At 39.1% G+C, this 14,893-nt stretch overlaps 1 protein-coding gene across 10 annotated transcripts in view; it reads left to right on the top strand.

The window, feature by feature from the left end:
- The window catches only part of ENOX2 (ecto-NOX disulfide-thiol exchanger 2), a 266,724-nt gene that overhangs the window by 220,162 nt on the left and 31,669 nt on the right, over positions 1 to 14,893 (top strand). For all 10 annotated transcript variants that reach the window (XM_057538822.1, XM_057538830.1, XM_057538826.1 and 7 more), the window contains 2 exons: positions 4,603 to 4,809; positions 13,656 to 13,889. In XM_057538822.1, the coding sequence (XP_057394805.1) occupies positions 4,603 to 4,809; positions 13,656 to 13,889 (441 nt within the window). The remainder of the gene's footprint in view (positions 1 to 4,602; positions 4,810 to 13,655; positions 13,890 to 14,893) is intronic.

The raw sequence follows: 14,893 nt of genomic DNA, 5'->3' as shown, positions 1-14,893 counted from the left end.
ACAATAATTATTCACCTAGGCAAAAGTCCCTCAAAATGTATTAGGAAAGGCAAGAGCAAATTGGTAGGTGGCCCATAGAGCTTTGTGCCTTCAGTGGAACAGGCAGTATGGTATAATAATTAAGAGCCCCAACGTGACATAGGCCTGGTTTCGTATCCCAGATCTCCATACTAAATAGCCATGAAATCCTGGGTAAGTAACTTAACCTCTCTGATCTAGACTAGGCAAAGTCAGCTCTGGTCTAAAAATTCAACAGATCAAACTAGACTGGAGCTGACTGTGCACCAGTCTCCTAAAGATAAATGGTGAATTGTCCTAGAAGCAACATCCTCTGATTCCTAGGAGTCAGAGATATGGCAAAAGAAAGCTCTCTGGAACACAGGTACTTTTTTTCACAGGGTGGCTATCAGAGATTTACTGCATTCCCAATTAACAGCCCTCAGTTGGTGGTATAAGAAAAGGACAGCACCCTCTCTCCAGAGAACTCAATTCTGTCAAGATTTTTCACTTCAGCTGATAGACCTTCTGTATGGAGAGGTTGCATTTTTCATCTACTGTGAAATAACAGTGAACGTGGAATAAATGGTGGAATATCATCTGCTATCTGTGTGCAGGCATGTGGGAAAGCACCCAGGAGCCAGAAAAAGAGCAATCATTTCATTTTACCATCTCAAAACAGGCTGAACTCATTTTGGCTCCTAGGGCTGGGTTCTATAAAGAAAATTAGAGAAAATGGATAAATTGAGAATTAATAAAGATTCGCTGGCCTTCTGATTACTTCCAATCAGTTGGGATTACATTAAAATATATCTGACCCCTGCTGATTGTCTAGGGGACCTTCAATCTTGGGCTGTCTAATAAAATCAACTCAAAGATTTTGCAGTATGCAAATTCTGGCAAACCAGTTGAGTGATCTGTGATGCTCCTTTGAAAAGCAAGATGCAAGTGGTTTATTGGGCCTCTATGCTGCTCCTTGCCTCACTTCTCAAAGATGAGCAGTGACTTTGATCTTAATGCTGATTGCCCCAACACAGCTCCCCAGAGTGGGTGCTTAGTTGTAATTAGAATTGCTAGCAGCTCCTCCTTTTCCATTACCAGAGATTAGAGTGCTTTATACTCCCAGTTATCTTGCATCTTTTTACATGGAAGTTTCTTCTCCTCCATCCGGAGTGGTGATTGGGGTGTTACAGGAGCTTAGCACATTACCTGATTAATAGGATTAACTCCTATGGAGTTACCATTGCTATGCCCATATCACTGTATTTCAGTGGGATTAGAAAATCGGGCCCAGACAACAAAGTACTTTGAGCTGTTAATTAAAGAACAAGTACTATCCATTAAGGAAGACAGTACAGCCCATTGCCTTGCTGGTGGCATACACCTAAATCTCAGCAAATGCTACATTTACCCAAGGAAAATAAATAAATCCCCAGCATTCTTGACACTACTCTTAGTGGCTTTTATGCGCCTTTACTTAGCAGACAGTCACCACTGAATAATCACAGCATCTAAATAGGGTGATGGTTTCATCAAGGGAAAGAGCCTTGGTATTGTCAGTATTACATATAACTATAGCAGTAACCAGACATTCCTTAGAGTCTCTCAACGGACCTAAAGGTAAACCTAGGCTAACTCAAATAATATAAAAAAGGTGATTATTTGCTTCATAAAAAGATTCTTTATTGAATTCATTTAAATAGTAAACTTCAGAAGGGTTCTAAGGCAGGATTTTATTCTGAAGCCTTAGATTTGAAAACATGGCTCTAACTAAATAGATGTTGTTGAAAATTCTTTACCTAATATAGTCAGTGGCCGGGTTGTGTTCCATGGTCAAAATCATGTGTGTCTTCACAGCTGTAGATTCTGAAACTGAGCAGGACACCACAGGCCCTACAGGGTACAAAAGGCCCTCCGTGTCCCCTGTTTCTTGTTTGTAGGAAAAGATTTTGGTCTCCTAGGTCTTCCCTGAGTGCCAAAGAGCAGGCACAAGCAGTTACTAATTGGAGAAGTGAAGGAATACAGAAACAAAGGAAAAGCAGTTAAGCAAGATAGCTTGAACAATAATTCAACAATAAAACAGAGTCCTAGTTCCTCTGCAAGGAATATGCCCCAGACTGGTTGGAACCAGAAGGTTGATGATTAAGATTCCTGAAACACCACCCTGTTACCTCACTACCAACCAGTCAGAAGAAAGTCATACACCCTGCAACCCTCACCCCAAATGTTGCCTTTAAAAACCCTTCCATGAAAGCCATCAGGGAGTTCAGGTCTTTTGAGCGTGAGCTGCCCATTCTCCTTGCTTGGTGCCTGCAATAAATGCTGTACTTTCCTTCAGCACAACCTGATTTTGGTAGATTGGTTTTACTGCTGGGGGGGTGGGGTGTGAAGCAGACACAAGTTCAGTTCTGTAACAGTTTCTCTACCAATAAGAGTGATTCCTTCCCAACCCCAGCCTTATCTAAAGATCTGGATAAAGCAAGGAGCTGAGAGTTTAGAAATCCAGGTCTTAGCTATCACTCCACTCTGGACTTGTAGTAGGATTTTAGAAAGCCTCAGAGTGGTAATTAGGAAACCTAAGTTCTATAATAGTAAATAATAATAACACTATAATAACTACAATTTATTGGGAACCTATCAAGTGCTAGGCATTATGCCACATGCAATATAGGCAGTAGATTATCAATTATCCTACAATAACCCTTGTAAGGTAGAGGATAGTATCCCTATTTTAAGATGAAAAAACAAAGTTCTCAGAGGTTATGTAATTTTCCCAAGGTCATACAGACAGTGAGTAATTAAGGTTTAAATCCAGGTTTAACTGCTCCAAGTTCATTTTCCTTCTCTTTCTATCTGATTTGTTGACCTTGAATAAGTTACCCAACCTCACTCAGCTAAGGTTTTTCCTCAGAATATTATAAGTTTAGGCCAAGTCAGTGGTTTTCAACTATAGCTACACATTAGAGTTGCCTGAGGAACTTTAAGAAAATGATGCACATGCTGCACCCCAGACTAATTAAATCAGACTCATTGGAGTGAGACCCAGGCATGGTTTGTTTGTTTGACTCCCAAGTTGATTCTAATATGCTACCAGAGTTGAGAATCACTGGAAGTGTGATATCTAGAATCCTTTCCAGTTCTTAAAAAACTCAAAGTATAAGTCTCAAGAGATTCTGGATCTCATTTTTCCCTTTTTGGCTAAAGCTATAACCTCTCTAATGTTAGACATTTCAGATCGCTGCTCACTAGGTTATCTTCTTTTCCCTTTAAACTTCTCCTATGGAATGAAAAACCAATACAGTGAGTTCTTGAAATTGCAGGCATTTAAAATGTTAACAGAAATTTTGTAGGTTCCCTGAATCTGACTAAATACCCCTTTACTGACTAAATAGAGGGAAAGAGAGCATCATGAGAACTTGATTATTCTGACCCACACTAATAAGCAAAGTGAGGAAGCTTAAGATGCTAATAGCCGAGGCAGCTCTCAAATCATCTGCTTGCCAACTTGGATAAGAATCAGGTGGGGGCCTTGGCCTAATCTACAAGTGAAACTCATTTATTTTTGCATGTGAGCTGTAATCACTGGTTGTTGAGCTCTCCAAATCTTGAGCTGGGAGAATTATTGTTAAGAGCTGAATGGGAGGAACGGATTACACAAAATAAATCCTTGCAGATACAAAACCAACACTAGAAAACCCTTGACCATCATGCTTTGTTTTGTTGGGCTATGAACTGTAGGATTTTGCTTGGGAAATGCTTTGCTACATATAAACAGCAACAAGGAGCTGGCAGATACAACCGGCTTTATGTATAAGTGACTAGAAAGCACATTTTTTAAGCAGAAGGAGAATCATCTCATTAAGTAGGTTTTTAATAACTCTACAGCCAAATATATCTCACTTTATTTAATGATTTCCCAGATGAGCTTACTTTCCCTCTAAATGCTGCATGATTGGCTCTGGACCTCACCTCTCCAGCAAAGAATCTGAGGAAGAGCTCACTGGTATCAAAAAACAAAAAACCTAAAAGGGATGATCTGTATTCTGGCTGACTTTGTCAACCAAATTATTCTGATAGCTGTATATATTTTTGTAAATGTTCACCCCTTCACTGTCAAATTAATCCTGAAACAGTTCTTTCTGTAAGCATGAACGGGGAGAATACAATAACTACAAACTGAATTAAACAAACCCTTCTCTCAAGGACACTGGTTCTAAGAATTCTCAAAAGTAAGTTTAAACCGAGTGGGATTTCCTTCCACTAATTGTCTTCTTAATAAAAATGACTGAAAATTGGGCATAGCTGGGTTGTCACAACAAAAGTAAAGAACAAAATAAAAGAACTTTTGATGAGACAGATGGGTCTGAGTCTTTATCCTGTATACATACATCACGATCACCAAATCATTGAATAAAATAATTCTGAGGTTCAGGCAACCAATTTGCTATGGAGCAGAGATGAGCATCTTGGAGGCCACATGCTTCTGGGTCTCTTAGGCAGAAGTCTGATGGGAACAGTAGGGCTGTCTCTGGGACATGTTAAGTTTCTAAGAGGTCTGTCCTAAGCAAACATTTTAATTTCAAATGCTTTTGCACTTACACTTAGATCTTCCACCTCCTGCAACCCGAGAACGACCACCAGGATGCAAAACAGTATTTGTGGGCGGCCTGCCTGAAAATGGTACAGAGCAGATCATCGTGGAAGTGTTTGAGCAGTGTGGAGAGATCATTGCTATTCGGAAGAGCAAAAAAAACTTTTGTCACATTCGCTTTGCTGAGGAGTACATGGTGGACAAAGCCCTTTATCTTTCTGGTAGGTGTTTAGTCATGAGGATTGTGCCACCAGGCACAGCACAGAGATTGGGGATCAGTGTATTTGCACCTGTGGCAGCTAAAGTTTGGGCTTAATGGCAACCTCTCTTGCCTTCATAGATGGAAAATGCATGTTACTACCTGATGTATTCCTTTAAAAGTTCTTAAGTAGTTCCCAATTGCCTATGGGATAACACCAAAACTCCTTACTTGTAGTGTTAAAGGCCTTGATTATCTGTTTTACCTCTCAACATTATCTCCCAATCCTTCCTTCACATACCATGTCCTAACCACACTAAACTAATTCTAGTTCCCAGAATGTGCCCATGGTGTTTTATGCCTTTTCCTCTGACTAGAATTACCTTTTCCACCCCCACCCACCATACACACATCTTCATACCCTAAAGCTCCAGCTCAATCATAACCTCTTCTAGAAAGCTTTCCCTGACTTCTCTCCCCACTCTGCCCCAGGCTGGTTTGGGCACCCCTTCCTCAGTGCTTCTGCCATGCCTGGTGCTTCCTCCTAACATGACACCTGTAACACCATATGAGAACTGTCTCTTTCTACCTCTGTCTCCTGCAACAGAGAATGAACTCCTTAAGGGAAAGACTGTGTCTTATTTAACTTTGAATCCCCAGCATCTAGCACATAACCTGGTACAAAAGTAGATGCTCAAAAATAACTATGGAAGTCAGTTAGTTATCAAATATTTATTGACTGATAATCAGAATACTAGGTTGCTGAGGATATGGCAAAGACTGAGGCATACAAAATTCTTGCCATCAGGGATATTACATTCTGAAGATGGCAAAATATGATATATATGTAAACAAATAATATCAGGTACCAATAAATGCTATGAAGAAGATTAAAACAGCTAACATACCTGGGGTTGCTAGGAAAGCAAGTATTCTCTAACATTTGAATTGAGATTTGAACAATATGAAGGGGATTGCCATGCAAACATCTATAGGAGAAGCATTCCAAAATAAGGAAAAACAAGTAGAGACCCTAAGATGAAAATGGACTTGGCATGTTCAAGCAGAGGAGAGAAGGTAAGCATGACTAGAGCACAGTAAATGAGAGAGAGGCAGTGAAGGGAAATGAAGTCTGAGAGGTAAACAGTACCAAATTATGTTGGTCCTTTAATCTATACAGACATACCTTTTTTTTTTTTTCAGACATACCTTTTTTATCACACTTTGCCTTATTATGCTTTGCAGATATTGTGTTTTTTACAAATTGAAGATTTGTGGCAACCCTGCATTGAGCAAGTCTATCAAAGCCATTTTCCCAACAGCATTTGGTCACTTCATGGCTCTGTGTCACATTTTGGTAATTCTGGGAAAATTTAACTTTTTCATTATTATTATATTTGTTATGGTGATCTGTAATCTTTGATATTACTATTGTCATTGTTTTGGGGTGCCACAAATTGCACCCATCTAAGATGGTGAACTTAACTGATAAATGTGTGTGTTCTGACTGCTCCACCAACGGGTCGCTCCCCCATCTCTCTCCCTCTCCTTGGGCCTCCCTATTCCCTGAGACACAACAATATTGAAATTAAGTCAATTAATAGCCCTACAATGGCCTCTAAGTGTTCAAGTGAAAGGAAGAGTCTCTCACTTTAAATCAAAAGGTAGAAATGATTAAGCTTAGTGAGGAAGGCATGTCTAAAGCTGAGATAGGCCAAAAGCTAGGCTTCTCATGCCAAACAGTTAGCCAACTTGTGAATGCAAATGTAAAGTTCTTGAAGGAAATGGAAAGTGCTAGTTCAGTGAACACACAAATGATAAAAAACTGAAACAGCCTTATTGCTCATATGGAGAAAGTTTTAGTTGTCTGGATAGGAGATCAAACCAGCCACAACATTCCCTTAAGCCAATGCCTAATCAAGAGCAAGGTCCTAACTCTCTTCAGTTCTGTGAAGGCTGAGAGAGGTGAGGAAGCTGCAGAAGAAAAGTTTGAAACCAGTAGATGTTAGTTCATGTGGCTTAAGGAAAGAAGCCATCTCCATAACATAAAAGTGCAAGGTGAAGCAGCAAGTGCTGATGTAGAAGCTACAGCAAGTTATCCAGAAGATCTAGCTAAGATCATTAATGAAGGTGATACACTACACAACAGATTTTCATTGTAGATAAAACAGCCTTCTATTGGAAGAAGATATCATCTGGGACTTTCATAGCTAGAGAGGAGAAGTCAATGCCTGGGTTCAAAGCTTCAAAGGACAGGCACACTCTTTTTAGGAGCTAATACAGCTGGTGACTTTCAGTTGAAGCCAGTGCTCATTTATCATTCTAAAAATCCTAGGGCCCTTAAGAATTATGCTAATTCTGCTCTTCTTATGCTCTATAAATGGAACAACAAAGCCTAGATGACAGCACATCTGTTTAACAACATGGTTCACTGAATATTTTAAGCCCACTACTAAGACTGACTGGTCAGGAAAAAAAGATTCCTTTCAAAATATTACTGCTCATTGACAATGCACCTGGTCACCCAAGAGCTCTGATGGAGGTTAATGTTTTCATGCCCACTAACACAGCATCCATTCTGTAGCCCATGGATCAAGGAGTCATTTCAACTTTCAAGTCTTATTATTTAAGAAATACATTTTGTAAGGTTATAGCTACCATAGATAGGGATTACTCTGATGGATCTGGAAAAGTCAATTGAAAACCTTCTGAAAATGATTCACCATTCTAGATGCCATTAAGAACATTCGTGATTCATGGGAAGAGGTCAAAATATCAACATTAACAGGAGTTTGGAAGAACATGATTCTAACCCTCATGGATGACTTTGAGGGACTCAAGACTTCAGTGGAGGAAGTAATTGCAGATGTAGTGGAAATAGCAAGAGAACTAGAATTAGAAGTGGAGCCTGAAGATGTGACTGAATTGCTGCAATCTCACGATAAAACTTTAACAGGTGAGGAGTTGCTTCTTAAAGCTGTGCAAAGAAAGTGGTTTCGTGAGATGGAATCTACTCCTGGTAAAGATGCTATGAAGATTGTTGAAATGACAACAGAATATTTAGAATGTTACCCAAACTTAGCTGTTAAAGCAGCAGCAGAGTTTGAAAGGATTGACTCCAATTTTGAAAGAAGTTCTACTGTGGGTAAAATGCTATCAAACAGCACTGCATGCTACTGAGAATTGTTCATGAAAGGAAGAATCAATTGATGCAGTAAACTTCATTGTTGTCTTAAATTTTAAGAAGTTGCCACAGCCACCCCAACCTTCAGCAACCACCACCCTGGTCAGTCAGCAGCCATCAACATCAAGGTGACACCCTCCACCAGCAAAACGATTACAACTCTCCCCCAAACTCCCCCATCCAGAGAATGGATACATGTATAAGTATGGCTGAGTCACTTTGCTGTGCACCTGAAACTATCACAGCATTGTTAATCGGCTATACTCCAATATAAAATAAAAAGTTAAAAAAAAAAGATTACAACTCACTGAAGGCTCAGATGAAGGTTAGCATTTTTAACAATAAAGTATTTTTAATTAAGGTATTCACATTTTTTAGACGTCATGCTATTGTACACTTCATAGACTACAGTACAGTGTAAACATAACTTCAATATGCACTGGGAAATCAAAAACTATGTGTGACTCACTTTATTGCGATATTCACTTTATTATGGTGGCCTGGAACTGAACCCACAATATCTCCAAGTTATGCCTGTAGTAATAAGTTTATTATTCTGGATACAATGGGAAGCCATTGAAGGATTTTAAGGAGTAGGGTGATGTGATCTGATATACATTTTAGAAATATCACTTCTGGGTAAAGAATGGACTGAAGGGTATGGGCAAGTGTGGTGACTAGTGGTTAGTTAGCTGACCATAGCATTAGTCCAATCCAGAAGTGATAGTGGCTTATATACTATGGTAGTTGGAGTGGAGATAGCAAGAACTACTCTGCATAAAGTCACTTGTTCCTGGTAAAAGTTCAGATTTGGGGAGACTGGGGCAATTGGAATTGGAATGATTTTCTTTGTAAATATTATAAAGTTTCATGGCTGATCCTTTGCTTATTTGAATTGTTATTTTTCTTTATGGGGCAGTGGACAAATAAGATGAAGGCAGAAGACAGAGTAATTGGAAAGGGCATAGAACAATTAACTACTTCCTTCCCTAACTACTAACCCTTCCCTAAGGGTTAACAATTTGGAAGAATTGGGTCCAAGTGCTAGACATTTTACAGAATCTTCCTTCATGTAACAGGCGCTTGTTGGACATCTTCTTTGTGTAAGCTATTGTGCTAAATGTTGTACAGAGTAGAAAATGAGTTAAACCTAGTTCTTCCCTTTAATGAACCCAGGGTTAGTATGCAGTCATACATTCATTTATTAAAGAAACATTGAGCACCTGGCATTGCTCAAGACACTGATAAGACACACTCATTGCTAATAATAATGACATTTGAAAGTTATGTGTGCTGTACGAGAAGTATGGTAAAGTGTTATGGAAGTTCAGAGGAGAGAGAGAGAGGGAGGAAGGGAGGACGGGAGGGAGGGAGGGGGGAAGAGAGAGAGAGAGAGAGAGATTGAAATTGTCTGGTTCCTGACTGGGGTTATCAAAAAAGGTAGCATTTAGACCAAGTCTTTGACAAAGAGAAAGCATTTGAATGTGGAAAATGGGGCATAGATACAGCATGAGCAAAGGTACAGAGGTGGTAGGTTTTGATGAACATTCAAGGAAACAATAAGTAGTGGTTTGTGTACTTAGTAGACATGAAAGGAGGAGGGAAAACATCCATCGTTAGCACACTTTGAAAGGCTTAACAGTTGGGTCTTTACTCCTCAGATAATAGGGAGTTGTTGAAGAAATTCTTTTTTTTTAAATTATTAATTAATTATTTTTTTTTAATTTTTGGCTGTGTTGGGTCTTCGTTTCTGTACGAGGGCTTTCTCTAGTTGCGGCAAGTGGGGGCCACTCTTCATCGCGGTGCGCGGGCCTCTCACTGTCGCGGCCTCTCTTGTTGCGGAGCACAGGCTCCAGACGCACAGGCTCAGTAGTTGTGGCTCACGGGCCTAGTTGCTCTGCGGCATGTGGGATCTTCCCAGACCAGGGCTCGAACCCGTGTCCCCTGCATTAGCAGGCAGATTCTCAACCACTGCGCCACCAGGGAAGCCCTGAAGAAATTCTTGAACAAGGAAGAAGATTGTTTCTGAAAGATTAATGTGACCGCTGTGTATAAAAATGGGTAAGAGGAGAGGAGGTCAGTTAGATACCTGTTGCAATAGGCCAAAGAAAAGGTAATGAGCATTGGAAAAATTAGGCTGGTAACATGGGAGAGGAGAAGAGGAGGCAGATGTAGAATGCTCTTTTTACATTTGCTAAGTGCTGTAAAATTCATCTACTGAAGATTTAACAGCCCTTAGCAATGATAACAGAGCATTCCACAATAGACTATTTTAAAAAAAACTTAAAGGTCTTGAAAAGCCCTGAACAGTTGTACATAAAAGATGACATGCTGCTCAGGAGGTATCCATCTAAATGTCATTGAAATCAGCTCTCCGGTAACAGCCACCTGGAAACATTCTCACGGCTGCCAAAGGAAAGGAGATTGCAATCAGTGATGTGAAAACAACTAATTTTTCCCTTTAAATTTGAACCTGCTCCCTGAAAGTTTACATGTGCTAGAAAACTCCTGAATTGGATGGCTGTTCTCCCACTTTGTAAAAGAAAGAGGTTAAAACAAACAAACAAAAATCCCTTAGAAAGGGGCTAGAAATGTAGACATAATTGTTTTTTCTATTGGAGTTTGAGCACCTTTGGGAGCCGGCAATGTACACAGCGCACCACCTCGAAGCATCACAGTATCTTGTGTATGTTTCTGCAAAAGTTTCATTTCCTCCTCTCATTTGATCTTCTCCACAATCCTGGGAGAATGGTCAAGGTAATCATTAATAGCCCCATTTTTCTGATGGCTCAGATAATTAAATAAGATAAATGGGTGTGAAAGTACATTGTAAACTTTAAAGGGCCCTAGCAAAGTTTACTTATGAAATGTATTTATTCTTCCTCTCTCTAAAAAGAATATTTTAGTGTGACTGGGAATTATTCTTTATAACAGCTTTATTTAGGTATAATTGACATACAATGAACTTCACATATTTCAAAAATACAATTTGATATTATTGACACATACATACAGCTGTGAAACCATCATCATAGTCAAAATAATGAGTATGTACACCTCTCCCAAAAGTTTCCTTCATGCCTCTTTTGTAATCCCTTCTTCCTAACCCTCCCCAGTTCTCTCCCCAGGCAACCACTGATCTATTTTCTGTCAGATTAGTGTGCGTTTTCCAGATTTTCATATAAATGAAATCATATGTTTTGTATGCTCTTCCTTCCTTTGTATAGATCCAGATTTCCATTTGGTATCATTTTCCCTGTGATTGAATTTCCTTTAACATTTTTGGTAGTGCAAGTCTGCTCCTGATAAATTCTTTCAGCATTTGTATGTATCAAAAATTTATTCCACTTTTTTTAAAAGGTATGTTCTCTGGGTATAGGATTCTAGGTTGACAGTTTTTTTCGCTCTCTCTCAGATGTTGCTCCACTATCTTCTTACTTGCATTGTTTTCAACAAGAAATATGATGTTATCCTTATCTTTTTGTTTCTCTGTACATAAAATGTGTCTTTCGTCTATGGCAGCTTTTAAGATATTCTCTTTATTGCTGGTGTTTAGAAATTTGATTTTGATGTGCCTTGGTATAATTTTCTTCATGGTTTTCCACTTGGGGTTCATTGAAATTCTTAGATCTGAGTTTTCATCAAATATGGACATTTTTCCTTCCTGATTTCTTCAAATATTTGTTCTATTCCCTCCCTTGTCTCCAATCATGGCTCCAATTAGGCATATATTGGACCCCTTGAAGTTGTCCTAGGGCTCACCAGTACTCTGTTCATTTTTTTAAGTCTTTTTTAATCTCTGTATTTCATTTTGAATAGTTTCTATTGCTATGTCTTCAAGTTCATTAATCTTTTCTTCTGCGATGTCTAATTTGTCATTGGTCCTGTCCAGTGATTTTTTTTCAACTCAGACATTGTAGTTTAAATCTATAAAAGTTTGATTTTGGTTCTTTTTTTATGTCTTTTGTGTTTCTACTTAATATGTTCTATCTTTTCTCTAGCTTCTTAAGCATATGAAATCCAACTATAATAGTTTTTATGTCCTTATCTATTAATTATATTATCTGCATCACTTCTGGCTCTGCTTCGTTGACTGATTTTTATCTTTATTATGATTTTCCTGCTTCTTTGCATATTGGGTAATTTTTTATTGGACACCAGACATTGTGAATTTTACCAGGTGACAAATATTTTTCATTCCTGTAAGTATTCTTGACCTTTGTTCTGGGATGCAGTTAAGTAACTTGAAAATTTTTTTATCTTTTTAGGTCTTGTTTTTAAGTTTTGTTCAGCAGAACCAGAGCAGGGTTTAGTCTAGGGCTAATTTTTCCTCACTAAGGCAAAACTCTTTTGATTACTCTATCCAATGCTCTCTGAATTATTAGATTTTCTCCTCTGGCTGGTGTGAAAAGGAAATAGTCCTAGCCCTGTATGAGCTCCAGGGATTATTACCTCTAATGCTCAGGTAATTCACACATATATAGACATCAATACTCAGCTACATAATAGTGGAGGACCCTCTGCAGAGCTCTGAAGTTCTTTCTCTGTGTAGCTTTCTTCTTTCCAGTACTCTGCCATGCAAACTGTCTGCCATAGTCTCCCTGGATTCCCAGTTCAATCTCCTCAACTCAGGGAGATCACCATACTTTGCCTGAGTTCCCCTCCCTCTGCTGAGGCCTGGAAACTCTCTCCAGGCAATAAGCTGGGGAAATCTTAGGGATCACTTCATTTGGTTCTTGTCTCTTAGTGATCTCTGTCTTCATTGCCTAATGTCCAGTGTCTTAAAAACTATTGCTTCATACATTTTGTCCATATTTTTAGTTGTTTAAGGCAGGAGTTACCCTGCAAGCTTGTGCTTAGAATGAAATGAGATAAATGTGTGTGGAAGCAGCTAGCTCAGCTTCTGAAACTTAAAAGGTTAATAAAAACTTAATAATTTTTTTTTGATTTTTTTGTTGAGAGATTTAACTTGGGTGCTATAACTGACACCAAAAGTGGAGGTGTGGACTTGAATCCTGGTTTTCTGAATCCTAGTCCTATACCAGTATACTATAAGCACACTACCTCTTTTTTTAAGGATCCCAAATTATATGTCACCTGGATCACATACCACTCCCCATTATATCTATTCCACCCCCCCAAAATGGTTCCGAGTCACCAGATACATCTAGGAAGCAATTTGGGGGGTTGAAATGTCGAGCTGATTTAAATTTATCAAAATTTTATTGATTTTATTTAAATTTTATCAAAATTTTATCAATATTTAAATTTTATCAAAATTCTGAGTGGCGGGATGACTGACACTCTTGAAGTTATCCAAAGACACCACAATTTGAGGCCACCTTTTGCATTCTTCCTAGCCCATGGTGCCACATAAAGCTTATTCCTGATACAGTTACCCACAGAGCCTCCCTCTGTCACAGGTAAGGTGGCAGATGGAGAAATGGAACTCCTATGAATAAGACTGACCCAACCATGGAATAATAAACTATTATCAGAGATAGAGACTATAATCCAAGTCTTTAATGTTCTCCTTGCTAGTAGTGGGGAGAGAATTTGGGGTTATGTGGTCACTGGAAACTGCTGTGACTGCATCTGAAGTACCGAACTTGAAAAGCTACTTACAGCGGCTCACTCACTGGGCTGTTCTTGTTCTCTCCTCTCTCTCCCTCTTGTGCACTTAGGTTACCGCATTCGCCTGGGCTCTAGCACTGACAAAAAGGACACAGGTAGGCTTCATGTTGATTTTGCACAGGCTCGAGATGACCTGTATGAGTGGGAATGCAAACAGCGTATGCTTGCAAGAGAGGAACGCCACCGTAGAAGGATGGAAGAAGAAAGGTTGCGCCCACCATCCCCACCTCCAGTGGTCCACTATTCAGATCATGAATGCAGCATTGTTGCTGAAAAACTAAAAGGTATACAAAACATTCGAGCTTTGTGATTAAAAGAACTCTTTTCTTTGGAGAAATGTAATAAATATATTTGTATTGTTGACAGTTATCCTTGAATTTCCCACTGAGGGATTCTAAGCATTTCTTGTGTTGAAGCCTTGCAGTTAGAAAGGTGTACCTAGTAATTCAAGAGCCAAAAAATTTGTCCCTCCCACCTGTGTCTGTGATCCTTCACTGTCTCAAGTTACTTTTTCTCTCCATACATCAGGTGACTAGAAAGAAACAATTTTTTCCCACTTTTCCACCTCAGAGAATTTTAGCTGTGATTCATGACTTGGGACCTGTAAGCACCTCCACCCCCTTTCATTGTGGATAGCAAGTTAGTTTTGAATTCTAAGTCAGAATAAATCAGAATAGAACTTGATGTGACCTCAGAAAACTCTGATAAAATTCCATTTTATAGATGAGAAAATGGAGGGCCAGAGAGTAGCTACAGTATACATTCTTCTTAGATTACTCAAAGACTTAGCTACTACCAACTAAAAGAGGACTCCTTTAATCACACATTTATTTCACACAGTAACTACAGAGACTTCCAGACATTGCTAAATCAGACTGCTTTCCCTTTAGTTTTGATTCCTGTTCCCCTTGCTTGACTCTCAGAGCCATTTTGCTAATTTAACCTTAATTGCCTTGCCTGGTCTCCTGTGTTAGTAGCTCAAATCCAGTTTTTTCATTCTATGAGTATGGTTGATTTTATTGGATGAGTGCTGGTGTCCCATTGATCTTATTGGTGACACCAACCCAGCTCTAACAGTATGAATTTTCCTTGCTTCTTGTGCTCTAGGCTCAGCAAGATGCTGCTAATTCCCCTTTGCAAATAGGTCTCATTCACCAAAATTGTTTGCACCTTATAGCCTAAGGGTTTCACACGTTAAAGAAATCCTTTGTTTGGATTGATCTGTCTTCCTGTAAGAGAAAAGCAGAAAACATAGAGTCCAGAGTAGAGACACAGAAATAATGGTACA

Source organism: Balaenoptera acutorostrata, chromosome X, assembly GCF_949987535.1.
Source record: "Balaenoptera acutorostrata chromosome X, mBalAcu1.1, whole genome shotgun sequence".
NCBI lineage: Eukaryota > Metazoa > Chordata > Mammalia > Artiodactyla > Balaenopteridae > Balaenoptera > Balaenoptera acutorostrata.
This window is presented reverse-complemented; position numbering and strand designations above follow the sequence as displayed.